Here is a 22078-nt window from a genome sequence, read left to right as displayed (position 1 = left end):
TGTGAAAATCCTAGTCATCTCTAATATGTATGAATCACTTTCTCTCTGGGTTTATTATACTTCAACCAATATAGGGCCTAAAATTCACCGTGAACCGTCCATAATATATCAGCCAATAATATCTCTAAAATCACTCAGATATTTCCTATCAAAAACAAACAGGGATGGTTCGAAACTATGCTATATATAAATAATTTATTCAAAAACGCACGGACATTGCCCTTGAATCTGCTTTCGACCTTTTTTAACGGAAGATGGTTATTTTAAACGCAAGCTAGTTTTACAACTTCCCATTTCTTATAAAGTTGCAATTAAAGATATTTAGCGGCCTGATTGTGGGTATTTCAATGCGTTTTACAAAGAACCTTAAACTCTCATACGAGGTAAGTTATTGGCCGTCTCATGAGTGTTGGAAAGACACAGGTGACATTCACGATAGTGAGCAATAGCGTATGTTTCTTTATTGTCCATCTAATGAGGAACCTAATTTAGCAATTTTTATGACCGTTCATCTTACTGAAACAGAAACATCAGTGGACTGCTACCATTTTATTTCCCAACTAGAAGCATTGCAAAATGTCAGTAATGCGCACGAATGTCGATAAACTTTCGCGAGAGATCTGCCTGGTAGACAAAGCTCTGCTGCTTTAAAAGGACAATAAACGGAAATGAATTTGCTTTTAGTTCTTAATCTAGAAATGAAGATGTTGTAACTTTTGTTCCCAGAAACCTAGTTTGGACTCTGTAATGATGTTTATTGGCCTGATACAAGTCATCTTGGTCTTTTGGTTTGTAACACCATGTGAGAGTGACGTTTGCAGCCTGACTGAAATCTGTAAATGCCCTAAATTTGGTAGGACCCACGCCCTGGTGAGAGTAAAGTGTCATTTTCATGGACCCATTCCTGCCAAAATCCCAAACAATACATTGACACTGTAAGTTATGTAAAAACGTTAATCGTCCTTGTTCTTTCTTGACGTGTCATCGTCTCTTTTGGTATGTTACTTATCACACACACACACACACACACAAAAAGAACGCATACACAAATTTATCATAGGAAAAACCACACTGATCACAATATATAACCAGTCGTCTCGATTCACACCAAAGCACATTTCATTTTATAATAAAGTTCGGATATAACGCGCGCTGTCATCGGCTGAAAGAGCGTGCTCTATGAGAGTATAGAACATAGAGCTGAGCTAAAGCTGTCACGCCATCTGCCAAATTGTACTATGTTCGACCTTTTCCGGGACTTCTTTTTAGCTTTTTTCCGATAATGGAAAGTGAAATTTCGGAACAAGCGAGCCGGCAAGTAGCAATATTATAAAACGTGAGCAGATACGAAAATCCTCAAAGGAAAAACAAAATAGACATTCCGAGTTTTAAAGATTTTCACGCTCAATTAGATCGCAAGCTTACGTACGGTAATAAAAATCAAACACAGCTAACACTCGTATAGTATATAAAGTTATAAACTTCAGTGTTCAAAAACAAAACTGAGCAAAACAGAAATGATGAAAAATATAACCAATCTGGCATAACTGTTAAAATTCATACTAATCATGACGGTGTCTGAGCGAATATGATTATGCTGAAGTCTATCGCGGCTCGCTCATCATGGCGATCTCCGGTCACCAAGGTAAAGCAAGCCTCAGAAACTCAGAAACAAACAGAAGAAAGAAGTGTAGAAGAAACACTCGACTACGTCTCGTGTTTCTCCCTACACTTCTTTCGTGCTCTAGCCGCTTCCTGCGTGCTTTATTTAACAAATAGAGAAGCCTTGACTGTGCTCTGTTCTGTTATAAAGTACGCAGGAAGCGGCTAGAGCACGAAAGAAGTGTAGGGAGAAACACGAGACGTAGTCGAGTGTTTCTTCCCACTTCTTGACAGCTTTAGCTCAGTTCTATGCTCTATACTCTCATAGAGCACGCTCTTTCAACCAATGACAGCGCGCGTTATATCCGAACTTTATTATAATACAGAACAGAGCACAGTCAAGGCTTCTCTATTTGTTAATTAGTATTCGCTACGTTAATACAATCGCACCCCCAGCTTCGATTAAGAAATTTGCGTCAATTGAACTTGTGAATTTTTGATAGCTTTCATGAATATTCTCTCTATGTACTTAACAGCTCGTTAATTCAATTTCACCCCAATTCTTGAAAACCTATAACGATAATTCTTTTTGTACGAACCCACTTTTTCATACGGCACATTTCTCTTTCACAAAATTACACATCTCACTCATCTCTCGTTTGGGGGAAATTACACCACCATAGTTTCGATAAGAACTCTTACACTTAGAGTTAAGACATTCACAATCCTGTTTCCTCTACAAATTCTCTTTCTTTGCGTAAATTGCATGCTATTGCCTCCTTTTGAAATTTCACACCTTCCTGAGATCTTTTGCGTTATTTTTTCTTATGTGGCATCGATTCAAGACCTCTCAATAACATTCCCCTCATAAGGTAACATATATCTTTTACGTCGACTCTGCAAATTGCATTTTAATCATTTTCATTCTTTTAACCATGTTCAATTTATTCCTTAGAGATCTTTCGAGTTGTTCCCTGAACACAATTTCAGAAGACACTTTTAGGGACTTGATTGTTTTGAAGGAATTGTAAGTAGTAATTGAGATAAAACTGTCAAGTATCAAGAAAAATAGGCAGGATTGTTGAAACAGTTAGAAAAGGAACTTCCCCAGATGACAAAACATTTCCCGAGTCAACAGTAAACGCACAAAAAAGACCATTGGTTAGCAACTCAATAATTTTAACTGATAGATGCCTACAACTTTAGCGAATCAAAATGAGGGATTTGCTCTTGGAAAATGTTCTTCTCCAAACGATTTTTAAATTAAGGCAAGCGCAGTAAATTAGCGGGGAACATTTGGCTTACTTAAACTTTTGCACCTGATCATGACTACCTTTTTTGTGTGCTCTTTTTTCCTAGAGCCTTGCCAAATAACTCATTGCGGCACATTCCACGAAACACTTTCAAGAATATGAAGAAGCTGGATATTGTGTAAGGGAATTTCTAATAGTTGCATTCAACAGTAATTTTGCATCGTATAGTCGAAAAAAATGTATTAAGGTAATTAATTACCTAGTCTTCATTTCCTAACATTCGCTGACATTTTCTTTCCAGAAATCTGGAAATGAATTCAATTTCAGGGAATTTTTACCTTCCTCCAAGCCTTTCTATACTGTGAGTAATTAAAGTAGATGAAAGTTCATCGTAAAGTTCAGATTTACCTATGCATGCCATCTTAAAAAAGTCATACTATGTTTTATTTTGTCTTGTTTATTTTGATGTTTCTCGTTAGCTCATTCTCATTAAAAAAAAGGGATGTTATTTGTTCATGGATGAGACACAGTGACGCAAATGGAATGAGGCCGCGTGAGTCATCATAACGCCGTTAAATTCATCAAAAAGCTAATTAATTTTAATTATTTTATTTGCCTAGTAAACTCGAACACAACCTTATATCAATTGCGGATGTAAGGGTCATTCTCAAGGGACTAACACGGCTTCGGAAACTGTAAGTGTAATTTTTCATCCGGAAAAAAACTTTAAAAAAAATGTAATTAAGATATAGTTATCCTAGAAATAATGTCATAACAAGAGTGAATAAACCTTATCCTCGATGTCTTGCGTTATCATTATTCTGCCAATTATTGCTTTTGTATCTTGTTATATCACTCGTCACATTTTATTAAGCACGAATATTTGCTATCTGTTTTCATATCATGTCGACCTACCTGAATGTAGAAGAGAGTTTTTACTGATTGCAAACGGTTCACTTTTACAGATACCTTAATTCAAATCCACTTGGACCATCTCTGCCAGCAGATATCTTTGCTGTTTTTAACGATATGAAATATCTGTAAGTTAAGTAGCTCAACATACAAATCACCACCATAGAACAAAGTATTAATGTTTGTCTCATGATATAGTTATTCCCGAAGTTGGTTGCGACGCTTGGACTGCGAGCGAGCGAGCGAGCTCTCGTTGCTTTTCTCTGTAGCAGAGAAGTTTTTAATTGACTGTAGAAAAACGAAAACCAAAGTAACCACAACGGCCAATCATAACAAAGGTTCACATCACCAACAACCAATGAGCACTCAAAGTGAAAACTCAAATTCGGGAAACGCGGGAAAACGCGGGCGACCAAGTCACGATAGGTTTTCGTTTGCATCTGATTGGTTAAAAGGATGATGCGAGCTTTGTAGATCAGTCAAAGACTGACTTTGCAAAACCAAAACAATATTTTGGATTCAATTTTAACACTCAATTGAAAATTTCTCTATGCATGGAACTGCAAATTATTGGTCATGACCATCGCTGAGTTGACTTGCTTGAAGGTTTCGTCAAAAGATAGAGTTAGATGAGGTCCTTGTTCAGTAGAAGCGCGTTTTGAAATAGAAGATAATTCTTCTCCACTTGGCTAATGAAAGATATTCTTTCATATCTTTTCACAGAAAATGTCCAACAGTGTCCTTAATTAAGACACCTGCATTTCAAAAAGACATTCATTGACTAATAAAAAAAATAACAATTCTCCCGAAGGCAGTTTCTTAAATCAAGAAACTTTCAATAACGTGGATCTCAGTCTTGCTCAATTTTTTCTACAGCACCAACCTGCTTTGTGTTGATTTTTTTTTCAATAACTTTTGTATGTAGTTCCATGAAAAATTGCGACTTGGAGAATATACAAAATGGAACTTTTCGGTCGATGCAGCAATTACAAGACCTGTAAGTAGTATTTGACTTTGTGTTTTCATATTTTCATTTTATTTTCTTCAAATATGCTACAAGAGCTAATGTGGGCGCCACCATTTCCAAGACAATTATTTAACCTGTCCACGCACGCAAAACTACATATGGCGCGGTTTACAAACAGCTACCGCGTTGTATTTCCTCTGGGTCAAGTATTCTCTACACTTTTAATTGCGAATATAATTAATTTATTTCATTAAAATGCAGACACATCTCCTTACTAGTAGTTAAAATCACTGGTACTGAGTTCTAAATCGGGCACACATCACTTATCACATCCTTGACAAGTGACAATCAAGTTCACTGCAGAAAACTAACAGCACGCAATTTTACGTTGCTAATATCTTGTTTAAAGGGACCATGTAAGTTTCTAAAGTAACTGTGGTGCTGCTTCGGTGGGAGAGTATAACAGGGTAATCTGGTACTACTTCGCTGACGAAGGGCTAACGCTCGAAACGTCAGTTTTTAAATCCTTAACGATGGCCAATTTACGTTATCAACTTAGTTGATAGTACTAAATTACCCTGTAATACTTTGTTCAGTTTATTATGCGACATGACATCGATGACATGACAATGACAATGACAATGATATCATTGTTAACTTTTCGGTTTTCAGTACACTGTCTTATAATAAGCTGACGCATATAGACAAGGGTACATTGGAAGGACTTACGGATAACCTTGCTAGTTTGTAAGTATGGTAACTATAGACCATCAGTCTTTGAAAAAAATGTGAAATTATGGAAATTATATCAAACTCACTATTAACAAAAGCCTACATCAAATCTGGGCGACCCCGCCCCCACCACTTTGTGTCTCTAGAACACACAAAATTTGGAACCTTTGGCTCAATTGCTAAGAGACGTTTTGATAGTGATTAATTTTAACAACAAAAAAATTTATAACTTATTTTGAAATACCAAAGCTTCAAGATTTAAGGAGTCAAATTTCAATTTTTAATATTCCGATAAGGCAATTTACGAAGACGTTCAGAGTGTCGTATCAGGGTTAGCCCGTAAGAATGGGTCCTAGCTCTCTCGAGCATGTTCAAATCTCAATTGTACCGCCACATTCGAATGGAGCGAGAAATTTTCTTTATTTTGGTATATAATTCGTCTAGTTTGCGACCGATTTAGATGGGTCAAATGGCCGCTCAAATGGGAGCACTCTCACTGGTTTTACTTCTGGTCTTCTACGGATCCGTAAAAGCCGTGGGAGAAAGATCAGAGGGTCCAAAAACAGGATGATTTTCCGGCCATTCGTTACCCACGTTTACATGCAGTATGAAAAAGTAAGTAGTCTCATAAATAAATGAAGCGATTTGATTTTTTTTCCTTTTGTTCCCGGAGATACGGCATTTTTTGCTGGTAAGTCTCGAATATGTCTGATACCAGTCGTGTTTAACAATTTTTCAGCTATCTTCTCTCCACAATTGCCAAAGGGAATGGAGAGGGAAGTGGCGAATCTACCTGCGCTGTAGTTGTGGAGGAGACCATGTGACAAACGGGCGTTAGAGGCATCGTCGTCAACAATCGAATAACAAATGTCTTCAGGAAAAAGATTGGGACCATGTGTGCAAAGCCAAAGCGAGCAAGAGGAAAAGTGGAGGTTTTGATGTCGAAGCTCACTGACCAATGGCGCGACCATACTTAAAATAATCATTCTGTCAAGTTATTTTATCACAAGCTAGATAATTACTTTATTGAAAACGAGCGCTAGAAGAATCTTTACAGAACGAAACTACCAAGCGACAGAAACTTGAGGAAGGGCTCAACGACACAGAGGGTGCTGCAAGTATCACAAACTGAAAAAGATCCCAAAGATTCCAACGTGGTGAATTTGACCCGCTTTGCGACTTTGTCTACGACTGTCACAACGACAGGATGAAAGTTTACGGTCGTTGGTTTTTGTTCTTGTCTTCTTCTTGAATAAAAGCCTAGTTGAAAAGACCTCATCGGGGTATCGTTTTGGGACTCTCCTTTCCCTTGTAGCCGCAATGTTTACTGTTACGAAAAATTGTCTAAGTAAAGTCCCAGAACATTCTAATAGAACATTCTAGAACCCGAAGTCATCTAGACGTGACCTTCTGGTAAAAAGAACATTCTGGAACGTGCTATTTCTTACGTAATTATTCAAATTTAGAAACCCTGTTAATATACTAAATTTAGTTCTTTAGAGAAGTTTCTAGATCCTTATACTTTATGTATATAAGAGCGACAGTTCCATCGAACAGAGAGAGAGATTTGCGAAGAAGCTTAGTGCTATGAAAACAAGAAGTCAACTAAAACAGTTTGTTGTTGTTACCGACGATCCTGAGTTTTTTCTAGGAACAACCCTGCTCTACATCGACACTCGTAACATTTACAAATGTAAATTGTCACCACTGCGATTGATACTCTGATGCGCAAGCGCCGTAGGGAAAGCGTTGTTCGCGCCAGCCTGGACGCCAATTAGAGCAAATGTTCACGCTTATGGGAAATAAGTTTGATATGCCTGGCGGCACCCATTTGCTGTGGAAAAATTCCATTTCCTTCCTCTGAAATTTGAAATAGCACTTCAAGACGAGACCTTTCAAGCTAATTGTATTCATATGCTTCAAACCTGAGAACAAGTTTGAGGTGAAAGGCATAAGAGTCCTCATCCTTCATCGTGGAGAGCCAAGAAAGTTATTGTTTCTGTTCGAAAACATGGTCGAACTTCGGGCGTGGAGCAATTTTGTATCTTTTATTGACTCTCGATCGTTTTGAAAGGTTGTGTTTCTAAGGTCAAGAGTAGTCTAGGAAAGATTGCAAACTTTTTCGAATAACACTAACAGTAGTAACATTATATTCAAGGATTTCTTTTTCTGTTATGGTATGTTTGTCACGTTCCAGGGTTATAGGGAAGTTTCTCTGAAAGCTTCGATTTCATATTCCAGCCACAGTTTCTTTTGCTCGCGTTCAAGCATATATGGCTTGGCTCATTGGGGTAAATAACTTGTAAATATTTTCCTAATCGGTTATAGGGTCCTTGATCATAACAGACTGAAGACGATAGGTGATGGAACTTTCAAGCAATTTATCTCTCTCGAAAGATGGTAAGTAACTCACAGAACGGAAAAAGGGAGTATCGTTATTCAAGCATGATCTGTGGAAAAAAAAGCTCATTTGAGAAGAGTTATAATCTTATGCTGTTATTTGCTCAACAGAGAGCTCCAAATACCAAAATTACATCGAACCGACTGCTCCATTTAAGAGCCATTTCCAAACCCTTGACGGCCATTTTCTTGGGCCTCTCTACCTCTAGGGTTCCAAGTTTATCTTTCTTTTGTTTTATCTATCTGATGTAAGTCACATGAGTTATTTACGGATTGGTCTGTAAAAGACATGTTTTGAACGTTTTAAAATTGAAAGTCAATATAGAACAGGGGGAAAACATCCCACCCTCGTCCAGTGCTATAGCGCTCAGGTTTGGTTTGGTCACGGATCAATGAGCGTGGACTGTGATTGGTCACATTTCGTAATTGGCCCAATCTTTAGTCGCGAAATACGCTAATTCATTGCATTACCACGAAGTCAACACTTCAGGGTTAGGAAAGGGAAGGGGCGTATTATTTGGTAGTGTTCGCGCCTGTCCCTTTTGTTTTCTGTTAATTCTTTTAATTGGCCAATCAGAGGGTTCAGTGTTTGTTCTCGTCACACAACACCATTTGTGAGTTTCGTGACGTAACCAAACAATTCCTTCCTTGGAGACTAGCCAACTGAGTGGATTTCTTCCACTGGAGAAATCAAAACCAAATATATTTGCTTTGAAAGAGAACCTGAGCTTAATAATCAAATCATTACAACTGTTTGTGTCTTTTTTTCCCAATTTTCTGAATCTTTTAGTTCGTTGAGCAATAACAACCTGACATCTGTTCCAGATTTGAAGCGTCTTGCATATTCCAAAAAAGTGTAAGTTGCTATGATTTGTTATCATTGTGTATCTAGGTGGTAGGACATGGGATCTGGAATTTACCAAGATCCGACTGGACAAAATGGTTAGTGCATTTGAAGGAAAGCACTTAGTTTATCGAAGAGTTTGGTTTGTTCCCGACTTTATTTGCAAGCAAAAGTTGCCAAGAAATAATTTGTGCCATTGCCAACAAAGTCATGCAATCAGTTTCTTGTCTTGGTCCCTTCATCATCGTGTCTCGAAATTACCACCGACAATCGGCGACGAAATTGTTGAACTGGTTATTATGTTGGTTCAAAATAAATAAATATGTCGGTTCCAAATAAACCCGTGAAGTAGTGAATAAATGACGGTAAATATATGAAAATCATATATGTGAAACGCGGTTGAAGAAACGAATATGGAAGCGATTCTCGCAGTTATGAACACTACTTAAATAGTCGTGAAAATAAGGCCTGAAAAATTTCAGGCCTGTACTGGATTTGAACCCGAAATAGACTGAGTTCGTCAGCCAAAGGATTTGGGTTGCTGTCATGATTATACTCATCTGCAACACCTCGTTACTAATTAGATTAGTACAAATTCGAAAGGCCAAATGACTCTTGGACTAATACGGTAAAAATTGGAAAATTTACCGTCATCACGAATTGTAGGAAAATATCATCACTAAACAAGAGTCTATCTATCGTCAAAATATCAAAGTGAATTTTAAATCAGCGCTCGCAACTTGGATTTTTCTGTATTATGACCTTTCTTTTTTCAGAAACTTAGAAAATAACCAGATCACAGATGTAACGAAAATCGTAACATCAGGAATTCAAATAGTTTTTGAACTGTGAGTATTTAATTCTCTTAGCATCAAATGATTCCATTTGGAAATCTGAGGGACACAGCATTTTTTACTATGTTTACATGCATCAGGCAAAGGTTTGGCTAAGGTGAAGAGCGCTTTAGCCCTAGAACCAGTATCACAGGTACTAACTGGAAGTATTTTAAGATTTTGCGCAAGGAATGAAATTTTGTGAATGTTTCTTTTTTCTCGTAGATATCTGCGTAACAATAAGATCGAGTACCTACCACCAAACATCTTTCAGAATACTATTGTAGTAGCAAACCTGTAAGTAACTAAAAACAAAACCAAGAAGGAGTTGTTATCTTGCGACTGTCTTTTGATATTTTTGCCCGTGAAATGACGTAATACTAAGTGAAAACGGACGCGATACAACTTTCTATTTTTACTCGCGATCGGGGTCTATTATTTTCACTGGGTTTATGGTGAGGTAAGGGGGGGCCTGGTTTTTGTCACTTGCCCCGCCGGCTTTTCTTCCTTCTACGATTCTTGCTTTTTTACTCAAAATAAAAGGGGCGGGCCCCCTGGGCCCCTCCACTAAATCCGCCACCGGTAATATGATGTGTGGAGTACTGAAATCTGAGTCCACTTACGAATTGTAGATATGTTAGTTACATATGATCATTTCTAAACTTTTTTCAGAAAAAGCAATTGGGTTTTTATTTTCTTGTTAATAACTTTATTCATCTTATCTTTTTATAGTGATTTGTCGTTCAACAATCTGCAGTCATTACCAGATAACGTATTTGATAAGCTCGACAAATTAGATATTCTGTAAGTAAAAGGGAAAAGTATGGCAATTTTGAAAAAACATTCAATTTACTTCTCCCAATCGACGCATACATTCAGTAATCTATCGATTCAAAATTTCTATATCCCTTAAAAAGAGCGATGGGAATGTTAGCCACCCAATATAAACCAAATTAATAATTCTCTACATTTTTTCCGTGTACTTGGTCATTTGCCCCATAAAGGATTCATATACTACCAATTCCTTTTTCTCAGTTTTGTTGCCTACAAACTGCATGAAGTTAATAAGCCATACTAGTGTAATGAAACAAGTTATGCATGTCCCACAGGGAATAAAAAACAGTTCTTCAAATGATAAATATAGCGTATAAAGGCCTGGCTAACGTCCGCAACATTTCAGCAGAACTTCTTGCAACATTGTGGCGCACAAAATTGTGGCACGCTTTTGGCCAACTTGTAACAACGTGTTGCAAGATGTTGGATGATGTTAGATCAAGTTTGAAAATTTTCAAATTCTTGTTGCAACATTTTTGGGTATTGCAAGATTTTTTTGCGCGTTTGGACAGCTCTTTTACAATATCTCACAACACGATCCAATAATGATGCAAGATGTTGCATTGAACTGTTGCGTGCGTTTAATTTTTGAGCGGGCCTTAATACCTTATTTAATACCTTAATAATGCGTGCGTTATGGGCTTATATCTCTATGTAATTGATCGAATAGGACCTATTCCGATGTATATACGTTTTCTCTCTTTGTGTACTTCACTTTCCTTCTTAAAATTTTCTTTTACTTTTTCTTTAAGGATGCTTAGCTTCAACAACATCACTTCCATTAATAAACGCACCTTTAGTGGACTTTACAATTTGAACACACTGTAAGTTTTCTACAGAGGTTTTAGTTCACGGTAGTGTAGCGAACGAAGAAGTTACTTAGCTGAACTCAATGGGGCTGTTATTTACACCGGGTCTAACCCAAACCCCTTTCTTACATGCAAGGAGAGGGGCTTACGTTTCCTACATGATTGGATTGTTTTTATTCCATTAATGTCTTTCAATTGCCAGCTTTCGGCCCTCGTGACACTGTTCACAGAGTGAATATTCAGATGAAAGATTCAGCTTTATTCAGGATATTTCATAACGCAGCTTTGTTAAACAACGGCTAAACTTTGTTCAAATAACCGGCCCAATAAATTTAACATTATATATTAATAGTTTATTAGGCGTTTCGAAAAATGACAAACATAGATTTGTCTGGATTAGAACTATGTAGCTGCAAAACATAGGGCATGCGCAAAGGGTTAAATTTTGGTCAGCCGCGCGCAAGCTCCCACTCAAAGGCTCAAAGGAAAACTTTGGAAACAACCGCTGTCACGCCAATTACGCGAAAAAAAAATTTCAACAAAACAGTGATACATTCATGTATAGGGTGTTTTTTTGAACTTGTTAATTTTCTCAACAAATAAATTGATTGTTAGAATTTTATCAATAACTTGAAGCAGAGAATTTGTTACAATTGTTACCAATAGCAATTTTAATTGTCTGCTGGTTGTCTTTGTTTTGCACAAAATCTGCATGAGTGCGTTTTCCCATCATTTTTCGTGCCATTTGTGTATGTTGTTCCTTTCCCGAAATTGTTGATATTCTTTAGTATTAATTTAAATAAATGATGAAACGTTAGAAGAAAACAAACCGGAACGAACTTTTGAAACACCTTGTTGATCTGTAAAAGGAAGTAAACTGGGGAAAGAGAACACTAGAAACTTTTCGCACTCAAAGCTTATTTGATTACGGGTTTTCTGCTGAAGTGCCATTTTATGTTGAGCTTTACCACAAAAGTTGTACGGTGTCCAACACGGCGACTTACTCGCTTGTGTGGTTGTTCTTTAAAGAACTTGTGTTGAAAGCCTAAAAGCACGCCATTTAGCCTTGAAAACGTTCGCAGATGCACAGAAGTTTGACTGCCGTGTTGATGAGAATATATAAACACAGTATGACGTTCTATATTCACTCGTAGTTTAGATAACAACCTCTATAAACAGTATAGAAGTCAAAACACATGTGGATATTCTCCTCTGAACACTTATGGAATTCATTAAACAGTAGAAGCTACGTAAACACGAAAAACAGATAGATTTGGGCGAAACATCACGTTGCTTTTCCTTGTTTACAAATTAAAGGTAGAAGGCGAGACCCATATTTTAATGAATTAAATGTCGATTCCATAAGAGTTATTTTATCGTAACCATATCCGGAGACTATGAATAATTCCAAATAGACGAATTGACCAGTCTCATTCTATAATTCAATTACGCGTATTTCTATATTTGTTGTGAATGACACTTCACATGCGACATTATTTTCTTATGGGTTTCATGTTTCCTTTGAATTATAATTTTCAGAATGCTTATCAAAAACAATCTGGCATTTATTGCCAAAGACGTTTTTGATGAAACTCTCCTTCTCAAGTCACTGTAAGTATAAGTTTCACTCCATGTTACGGAATGTTGCAAATTTCTAAGTATCAAGTGCATAGCTAGGGGAGTTTGGTAACTAAGCTAATATTTTTATGGTGGAAATGGCTTTTAAAATTTTGGAAATTGCTTTTATTTGATGTTAATAACTCATGCAAGTTTTATCATTTTTATTTATTTTTTTATTTTGCTTCAACGAAATGGTTTTTTCTTCTTCTTCAGATTTCTTCACAGCAATGCAATTAAAACCATTGAAAGCAAAAGCTTCGACAGACTTGTTCTGAGGCAGCTGTAAGCAAACTGCAGCTTAAAAGTTGAGATGCAATACATAGGAGAGATTTATCACCGCACGGCAAGAGTGGCCACGGCGAGTGTCCACTTTCGCCGTTTGCCTTGTACATAAGATTTTCTTCCCTTTTTCTTTCGCCGAGAAGAGGTTAATTCCTGGAAAAAAGTTGGTCAAAACTATTTCTTGTAGGTGATACAAAGGTAGATGAAATTCCACGGTTAAAATCATTTCACAACCGAAGTGACGCGAGCTTACACGAAGCTAAAGTAGTAAGGTTTATGTGGAACGTGAAAGGACAAGCTGAAGTTTGCCGCTTCACGTAAAAGCGGTGCTAAATCTTCCTAATTAAATAATTTACTCGCATGATTCAAGCTAAACATCTTTGTTGAAATGGCTATCTTTAAAATAAGGAACGGGAAATGGAGGGAACGGGGAATGGGGAATCTTTAAAAGGGGGAAACCTTTAAAAGCTGGAATCTTTAAAAGCGGGAATCTTTAAAGTAAAGGAATCTTTAAAAGCGGGAATCTTTAAAAGCAGGAACCTTTAAAAGGGGGAATCTTAATTAAAACGGAGAATCTTTTCGTAAAATCCGTTCCTTTTTTTTTTACCGTTCTCCCTTTTACCGTTCTCCCTTTTACCGTTCTCCCTTTTACCGTTCTCCCTTTTACCGTTCTCCCTTTTACTTTCTCCCTTTTACTTTCTCCCTTTTACCGTTCTCCCTTTTACCGTTCTCCCTTTTACCGTTCTCCCTTTTACCGTTCTCCCTTTTACCGTTCTCCCTTTTACCGTTCTCCCTTTTACCGTTCTCCCTTTTACCGTTCTCCCTTTTACCGTTCTCCCTTTTACCGTTCTCCCTTTTATCGTTCCCCCTTTTACCGTTCTCCCTTTTACCATCCCCCCTTTATCGTTCCCCCTCTTACCGTTCTCCCTCTTACCGTTCTCCCTTTTACCGTTCTCCCTTTTACCGTTCTCCCTTTTATCGTTCTCCCTTTTACCGTTCTCCCTTCTACCGTTCTCCCTTTTATCGTTCCCCCTTTTACCGTTCTCCCTCTTACTGTTCTCCCTTTTACCGTTCCCCCTTTTACCGTTCCCTTATGTAAAGATAGTCACCTTAAGGTTACTCGAAGGAGGTTAGCAAAGAGTTAGGGAGGGGGATGGGGAGTCCCTGATCCCGTTTCACGCAAAAATTCATACGTCACGTATTTGAATGAGAAAACTTGCAATCTCTCTTCTTCTCTTCAATGCTTCGGGCAAGGACTAAATAAATTCACGGGTCCCATATATTTCAGGTGGCAAATCATATCCCACGTTGACATTAGTTCACGAATTACGCTTGCCTCTGTAAAAATTTACGCATCGCGTTAATTTTGGCCTTTATTAATCACACATAACTTACACTCCTTTGCCTTCCTCTTAAAGGTGTCTTATTTCTGTTTTCGTTGAGATGATACTCAAAAAGTCCAAAACACTCATAAGAAAAAGAAACAAACGGCACACATAACATTGTCTGGGACCCCACAAATGCATCAACTGTATAATGAATTAGTATTTCACTTTCAGAACCATTTTTGACAATCCTTTACCACTGTTGCCAGATGGAATTTTCGACAAAATGACAAACAATACTAAGGTGTAAGTAAAGACGGGAAGTTATACACATCAAATAGCTTAGATAATCACAACAGTATTGCCAGTCCTCCTTGTTACTTTCATGTATCGCCATTACATTATTGTCATTATTATCCTTGCCGTTGACTTCATCACTGTTACCCTTATCGACTGTACCATTGACCATTTGTTTTCCAGTTTGGCTGCAAGCCCAGAGTGTTTGGTGTTTTTTTTATGTTTTTGTTTTTGTTTTTTAATGTTTATGATTTTTTATGTATTTTGTTGTTGTTGTTGTTGTTGTTGTTGTTTTATGTTTTTAAAACCCATGTAAGATTCAGCCACGTAAGCCGCTTGGCTAATTGATCTTATAGCAATTTCCATAATGATTGCGTTATTTTTTCAATCTTTACAACTTAGATTTATTTTATTCTTAATCTAATAATTGACAGATCATTGACGTGTAAAAATCTTCTTCAACTGCCTCGAGGAAGATATATGGCGACAATGTAAGTAGGCCTTAAATTCAATTTACTCTACACGCTATAAGCCTTTCAATAATGGACATCTAAACTAATAAATATCCAACTTCGTGCAGGTATTTTTCGAAAAAAAAGGTTATTCACAGCTAGCCTTGGTATAAACCTCTGCCTGGCCTAACCAAAGCATATTTCAATTCTTCAATTTCGATTGGCTCAATAAAAAAGCTATAGCAGTTGACCGTGGACCAGAAGATGGTTGGTATGCGTTTTTTCCCTCCATCATTTGCAATAGTCCGCAGAGTTATATTTGGGGGTTACTCGCGCTCCTGGGATGTAAGATATTTGGAACCAGTTCGAAAATACTCTGAGTTGGTTATCTATCATATTTTTCGAGCTCGTTCATCTCCCAATATTGTCGTTTTTCCCTGTTTCCTTAATTAATTTTTGCCTCAGTTTCCCCCTTGGCACAAAATAGGCAAGCCATACTATTTTGTATCACCGAGCCTTTGATATGTTGTAATTTTCTAACCTTCAGAGAATGTGCTCCTTCGACTTCGCTGCATGTTACTTTATCTGGAGAACAAAGCACCTTCCGAGCTGGCTGGAAACGCTCAGGCTTTGAATGCCGTGATTGTGACTCACACCATGTACCTACTTTTCCGTACAGAAGCTCCAGTTGCGCTGATTGCAGTCTCTGTTCCGTTGGTAACTATACCAGTGAAACAGGCTGTGTCGAGTGTCCTGCAGGTATTAATGAGTACTATTATTCTATGGTTAAGTTTCGTTTATGGAGAGACTTTAAGGATAATTTTTTAGAAACAAGCATCCATATTTAAGGGTAAGCTCTAAGCATTTTAAATTACGGCTAACAGAGAAAGAATTAGGTTCTTCAGTGGGGTGAGACCCGGTTATTACATCAGTTGGCCTCTTAGTGAGCCAGTCTGTGCCTACAAAGTGGAGGTGACCATAATTGGCCGAACTAAGATGCAACTATTATTGACGTTGTCAGTGACACAAAACTAACAAATGCGGTTAAAGGAAACAAGCGGTGAAATTTAATCAAAATCATTTGTAAACCTTACTCGCTTTGGCCCTAGGAATAGACTGGCTCAATTGAATTCAGGGGTAAATCACTATTTATCGTCTTCGTGTGGGAGGGGAGGGGGATGGTCGGATGATTTTTGTAAGAGGGAGGGGGGGTGGGATATCACACCCAAAATATCCATCTATAAATCATATCTTGTATAGCTCCACTTTCCACAACTTAACAAACTAGAAATTTCAAATACCGGTATCACTTTCCTTTCTTTATTGATGTTACCTTTGTTAACTAAGAACTGCACAAACTGGATCCTCCTTGAAATTCCAATTCAAAAAAATGGTCATACTGGAAAATAAAACTCCCACGACATTTTCGTGCTACACGATAGTAAATATTCACTGAATGAGATAAACTGTCACCTCTTTCTTGCATCGTTCTTTGCATTTAATCCTTTCACTCCCAAGATCTCATTAGTAATTCCTCCTACTGTCTGTCATTAAATACTCATGATGTCAGTTTGGAGAATTTGGTTTTGAATCAACTTGTAGTCCCCTAATTGAGTTTTCTGCTTTATTCTCCTCGCTTGTCTGCTTGATACTGTATTGATATTGCAAGGAGAAATTCTGTCTTGGTCACTCATGGGAGCTAAAGAGTTAAACTTGCCTACAGCCTATTTATCGTTATCAAGTGAAAAGTGATAATTATAATTGGTCTTAATATTTAAGTGGTTATGTTACATCCAGGAAACCCTGTTGGTAAAAAATGTCTAAAACTATGTCTGTTCCTAATAGAATTTCCATAGCACTTTGCATGTATAGCAAAAATAACAGAAATGCGATCAAGTACATGTATAAAGAGGGAGGGGGGGTGGGATATCACACGGTTTTCAAGAGAATGAAGTGTGGGTAAGTCGTCGACAGCAGAATTTAAAGGGACATTACAGAAGATTAAATTGATTGGTTGATTTTTTACTGGCATTGTAATATGATCTTTTACAGGAAACATTCCATTTGAAATGAACTGAAAACAAAACAAATCAAGAACATTTCTCAAAGTTCCTAGATTGACAACTCCTGTTTATGGGCCCATAGTAACCCACTTGTGAAGCTGCTTCCTTGTTCTATGATATCTTTACAGGTGGTTTTTATCAGGATGAAATGGGACAAGTTGATTGTAAAAGATGCAGTAATGGTACATTTGTTTCTGCACTACATAGTCCTGGGACCAAAGCGACCGATTGCGTGGCATGTCCTTACGGTAAATACAATGTTTGCTGTGTACTGTAACTTTTTTTCAACTTGACCACGCCTGAGGACACTTCCTACACAGTCAGAAGTTTCAGGCATCTTATTTAGCCAAAACAAGTCTATTTCTTCATAATGATAATCTAAAATGGATGATCCAAAATTTTACTCGGCCTGAGAACAGGTGGACGAGGCAAAAGTGATTGTTTTTTTTTTTTTTAGGTGTATGTTTGATTGTTGTGGACTTTGATTCATTGCAGAAGAGAGTTAATTCAGTGCAGAAGAGGGCTAATTCAGCGCAAAGAAAGTAACAAATCAGACATTCTGATTGGTCAATAATCAAAGAACTCACAGATAGCCAATCAAATGCGAGCCTTGGATGTCGTAGCAAGATGTGAAAAATTGTTGGCGAAACAATGGCCGCAGTTTTAAGTAGGTTTTCCTTCGCCACCGCAGCTGAAAAACAGCTCAAACAACAAAAACACTGTAAAAAGCACTGATTTTTGGTTGTCGGTTTGGAAATAGTGGTGTTTAGAGAAGGGAATTGCCAAGGAAATCGAAAATTACGAGCCGACCCAGCTTAACACTATGCTCGAGCGATCCAACGCCAAAATACATAAAAACAAACATGGTTAAACCTCGGAAACGACGACGGAAACGACGATGGAAACGACGACGGGAACGACGATTCCATTTCATCGAAAGTTATTCGGACACAGACTGAACAATTCCTTGAACTGTTTAGCCGGACTTTGAACTTTTTTTGCGCCGTAAAGATGTGAAAATATCATTGCATATTATTGTTTTGATCGTACGCGGTTGTTTTGACCGAACGCTCGGTTTAAATAAATTATTTTTGAACGATGCGTGCGCTTTTGCTCTTATTTATGATGAGCCATCTCGTATTTTTGCATGTAAATTATTAACGTAATCACATGATTTTTTTGGTGCTATTTGGAATAAACAAGCACTTGTTCATTTTTTCAAAGACCACAAATTGATCTCGCCCTACGGGTTCGTGAATTTTGTTAGTCTTTAAAAAATATTACTCGTGCTTATTTATTCCAAATTGCACTCGAAATCATGTGATTACCTATATCAAATGTTAATTCAGGTCGCTAGCGAGGTCTTACATCTCAGCCAAATGAAATAAGAGAGGAAGTGAGTGCGTGAAAAACCCTTTCCCACTCTATGCTATGTCACCTACAACTACTGATTGGTATTCCTATTGATTTTTAAAATCACTCTATTTTCAGGCACGCTTTCGAACGAGACTGCTGGATATCGTGCATGCAGATGTCTTCAAAGCTTTTATCGATTGGATCGTTTTGGCCCGTGCTCAACATGTCCACCATACGGCTTTGTTTGTGAGAACGATACAGCAATACTTGCTCCTAACTACTTCTGGAAATGGTCCAATCAGTCCGAAAAAGAGCGTTTCAAAGGTTTTGTTAACAATATCCATTCTAATGGATCAGACTACAACAAGTCCTTTTCAACGTTCAATACTTCACTTCCGAAGCCACTCAAATGTCCACATGCCAAGTCCTGCAAGGGTGGAATCGACTCAGAATGCCATCAAGGATATCAAGGGAATTTGTGTGCAACCTGTTCTAACGGCTATTATTTCCGCTTCCACTCATGTTTGAAATGTCCGCACCTAACTGTAACAATAATCTCGTCTATCTTGGTGATTGTTCTTTTTGTTGCTGTGTTTCTAATAGTTCTTTGGGGTGACTCCAAATGTGCAGAGAATAACCGAACAGTTGCAGATGTCGTCATGTCGTGCTTCAAGATTGTGATTGGTTTTTATCAAGTCATTGCTGGTATTTTCTCAGCATTGGCGAAAGTCCAGTGGCCGATCACTTTGATTTCAGTGGAGAAATTTCTAAAAGTATTTGAAGGGAACATTTTTCAGTTTGCTCCACTAAGCTGCATTGATTCTTCTTTGCGTTTAGATCAGCTTGGAAAGTTCACATTGATCGTTGCCTTGAATGTCCTACTTGTTGGCTCACTTTTCTTGTATCTATCTCTTAAAAAACGCTACATCATGAACAAGAAGGACCTTAGCGAAAGCCAGAAAAGAACACAAGTTGAAAGTTTGAAGAAATCTTGCTATCGGAATATTTTCTTGCTGTTGTTGACGACCTACCCTACGACGAGCAAATCGATTATTCAAATTCTACCTCTTCCCGGTGCGTGTGTAGAAACGTGTTTCGCAGACGACAAAAACGACTGTATCTTCCTACTGAGAGCTGACTACTCCATCAAGTGTTTCACTCCTCGCCACAGCTTGTATTGGCTCATGGCTTCTCTTTTGGCAATATATCCCGTGGGATTTCCAGTTCTAGCTTTGTTTCTCACTTACAAATACCGTGAGTCCCAGGAAGACAAAGCAATTGCTTTCGGACTTCGAGTGTTCTTTGAGAACTATAAGAAGAAATTTTGGTTTTGGGAGGTCACAGAGATGTACCGCAAGCTGATATTGATCTCATTGATTTTCCTATTTGGATCCAAAAGCCTCCCTCAAATCAGCCTTACTGTTCTGACAGTCAGCGTCTTTGGAGTGCTCTACACCTTATTCCGACCAATCAAGGAAAAGTTTGAAGACCGCTTACAAACATTTGTCTTGTGGGTCATTTTCTTTGACGTTTGCCTTGGTGCAGTTTATACGAAATGGGATGAGAATCAAGAGGAGGGCAAGAACGAATCTGTGTTTGTGAATATCCTCTTCGTTGTTCTCAACGCCTCTGTACTGATGCTTGCCATCGGTAAGTGCCTAAGTTGGGTAAACAATGACATAAGGAATGTGCATGTTAGCCTTTAAGACACACGCGAGCTGCAAAGGCCTCCATAATTTGCACGTCTTAATTAGCAAATGAGGTTTGCAAAGATCACTAGAGAAGATTGGACTTGGAATCTACCAACTTTTTGCACTACTTTTTTCCAACAAAATATCGGCGTAAAATAGCGTTTGTAGTAGTCAGCTCTCAAAATGGAATCGGCAAAATTTCATAACGGCCAACATTAAAATAAAACCTTAAGACATCAGGGACTTAGACAAAAAAAGGAAACTTCTTTCGATTCTGTAAGGCGTTATTCCTGATTATGAGTCAAAATATTTTCCCTTGTATCTTAATAAAAGAAAATGCTTCTGATAATAAACAACGGCAGCTGAGGAAGAGTGTTTTTCCTTCTTCTCGCGCCCAGTCTCTCGGCGTTCGCTAGTTATGATTGGCGCATCGAATAAATGGGGGATAAAGATTCCCGCGCTAATTCGAGCTAACTTTGTATCAGATGAGTATAGAACACTCAGGTTTAATGAGGAATTGCCTTGATTTCTTGCACGACAATTTCTGATAACAATTTAGGACATTTAGTTGAAGAATCTGCAAGGAAAAAGAAACGTTGAATTATTTTACAATGTCACGATTTTATTTTTGCTCTTTTATCTCCAAACGTCTCCGAAGGCAAGCCAATTTTTCTTCTGCAAATTATTACAACTCTTGTGTAATACAAAGCCTAGGTTTTCTGTTGAAGCCTTGTAAGAACCTACCAATAATAAAATACTTGCCGTCCCTACCATAGTGTTAATTTCATTTCTTTTCTTTTCTTTTATCAGGAAAAGGGATTGTCCATATGATGTTATTCAAGAAGTATGTTTTCTTCTGTCCAATGCGATGTTGCAGTTTCCTTCGCCAAAAAGTCGCTCATCTTAAAAATAAAGCGGTCACAAGAACGGGAACATCTGATGAACTGCTCAGCTCCAATGAAGATAGCGACTAGTATTTTCTTGAGCCCTTCACGATAAGGGACCAGTCATTATTTGTCGTCTAGGGGAAGAGGGGGTGATAAACGGATGATTTGTTTTTTTCACGATAAAATTTACCTGATTCCCCCATGAGGCTCTGTCAAGTGCTAATGATCCCTCTTTTACCTTAATGGTGATGACTGATGCCACTACGTTTCCCCTGAAAAAAAGTGATCCCCAAACAAAATTCCTCCTCCCCCCGCCTTGGCAAGATGCGTCGTTAAGTTACCAGACAGTTGTTTATCACAGCCGAATGAGAGGAGGCTGAAACCGAGACTAGATTCGAACTAGTACGCAGATCAGAAGATAATTCTTCGTAACGAAATTAATGGAGCTATTTGTATTTTGTCTAGAAGGATCAATTTTATGATTTTAAAACCTGCATGGGCGATAGGTATGGATGGTTCAGCTAGCATGTAAAAACAATGTATAAAAGTGTAAAACGTAAAAGTGCAGATGAAATCACAGATTATTTTTAGTAATTAGTAATGGTTGTCGCTATATCTTCTCCGTCTTTTACTGATGATAATATTTTGAGTATGGGAATAACTCTAACAATTTTGAAGAATATCTTATCACGTACCTTTTAGGTTATCATAAAATTTTATAAAGAAGCGGTGCAACTGCAGAAATAGCGTTAAGGGGGTCTTGGGTAATTTTAGCATCCGGGGGGATGCCGCTTAGGTTAGCCATCAAACGTTCCAATCCTTCTCAGTTCTTTAAATAAAATAGAATGAAAGAACAATCGATTAGTTTTCTAGATAAACAATTAATCTTGGAGGTAACCCTCGAAACCTTAGCTTTATT

The 22078-nt window shown here is 37.8% G+C and overlaps 1 protein-coding gene across 1 annotated transcript; it reads left to right on the top strand.

Moving 5' to 3' along the window:
- Positions 1 to 823: 823 nt before the first annotated feature.
- LOC131794449 (uncharacterized) lies at positions 824 to 21363 on the top strand. Its single transcript, XM_066165678.1, has 22 exons — positions 824 to 935; positions 2558 to 2629; positions 2962 to 3033; positions 3157 to 3216; positions 3476 to 3550; positions 3821 to 3895; positions 4693 to 4764; positions 5407 to 5481; positions 7795 to 7866; positions 8657 to 8722; positions 9487 to 9558; positions 9769 to 9840; positions 10276 to 10347; positions 11130 to 11201; positions 12726 to 12797; positions 13020 to 13088; positions 14648 to 14719; positions 15145 to 15201; positions 15710 to 15921; positions 17354 to 17473; positions 18717 to 20231; positions 21083 to 21363. The coding sequence occupies exons 3-22, from the start codon at positions 3014 to 3016 to the stop codon at positions 21244 to 21246; spliced, it is 3084 nt and encodes a 1027-aa protein (XP_066021775.1). The 5' UTR covers positions 824 to 935; positions 2558 to 2629; positions 2962 to 3013; the 3' UTR covers positions 21247 to 21363.
- The last annotated feature ends 715 nt before the right edge of the window (positions 21364 to 22078 follow it).

This window comes from Pocillopora verrucosa, chromosome 4 (assembly GCF_036669915.1).
Source record: "Pocillopora verrucosa isolate sample1 chromosome 4, ASM3666991v2, whole genome shotgun sequence".
In the NCBI taxonomy this organism is placed as follows: Eukaryota; Metazoa; Cnidaria; class Anthozoa; order Scleractinia; family Pocilloporidae; genus Pocillopora; species Pocillopora verrucosa.
This window is presented reverse-complemented; position numbering and strand designations above follow the sequence as displayed.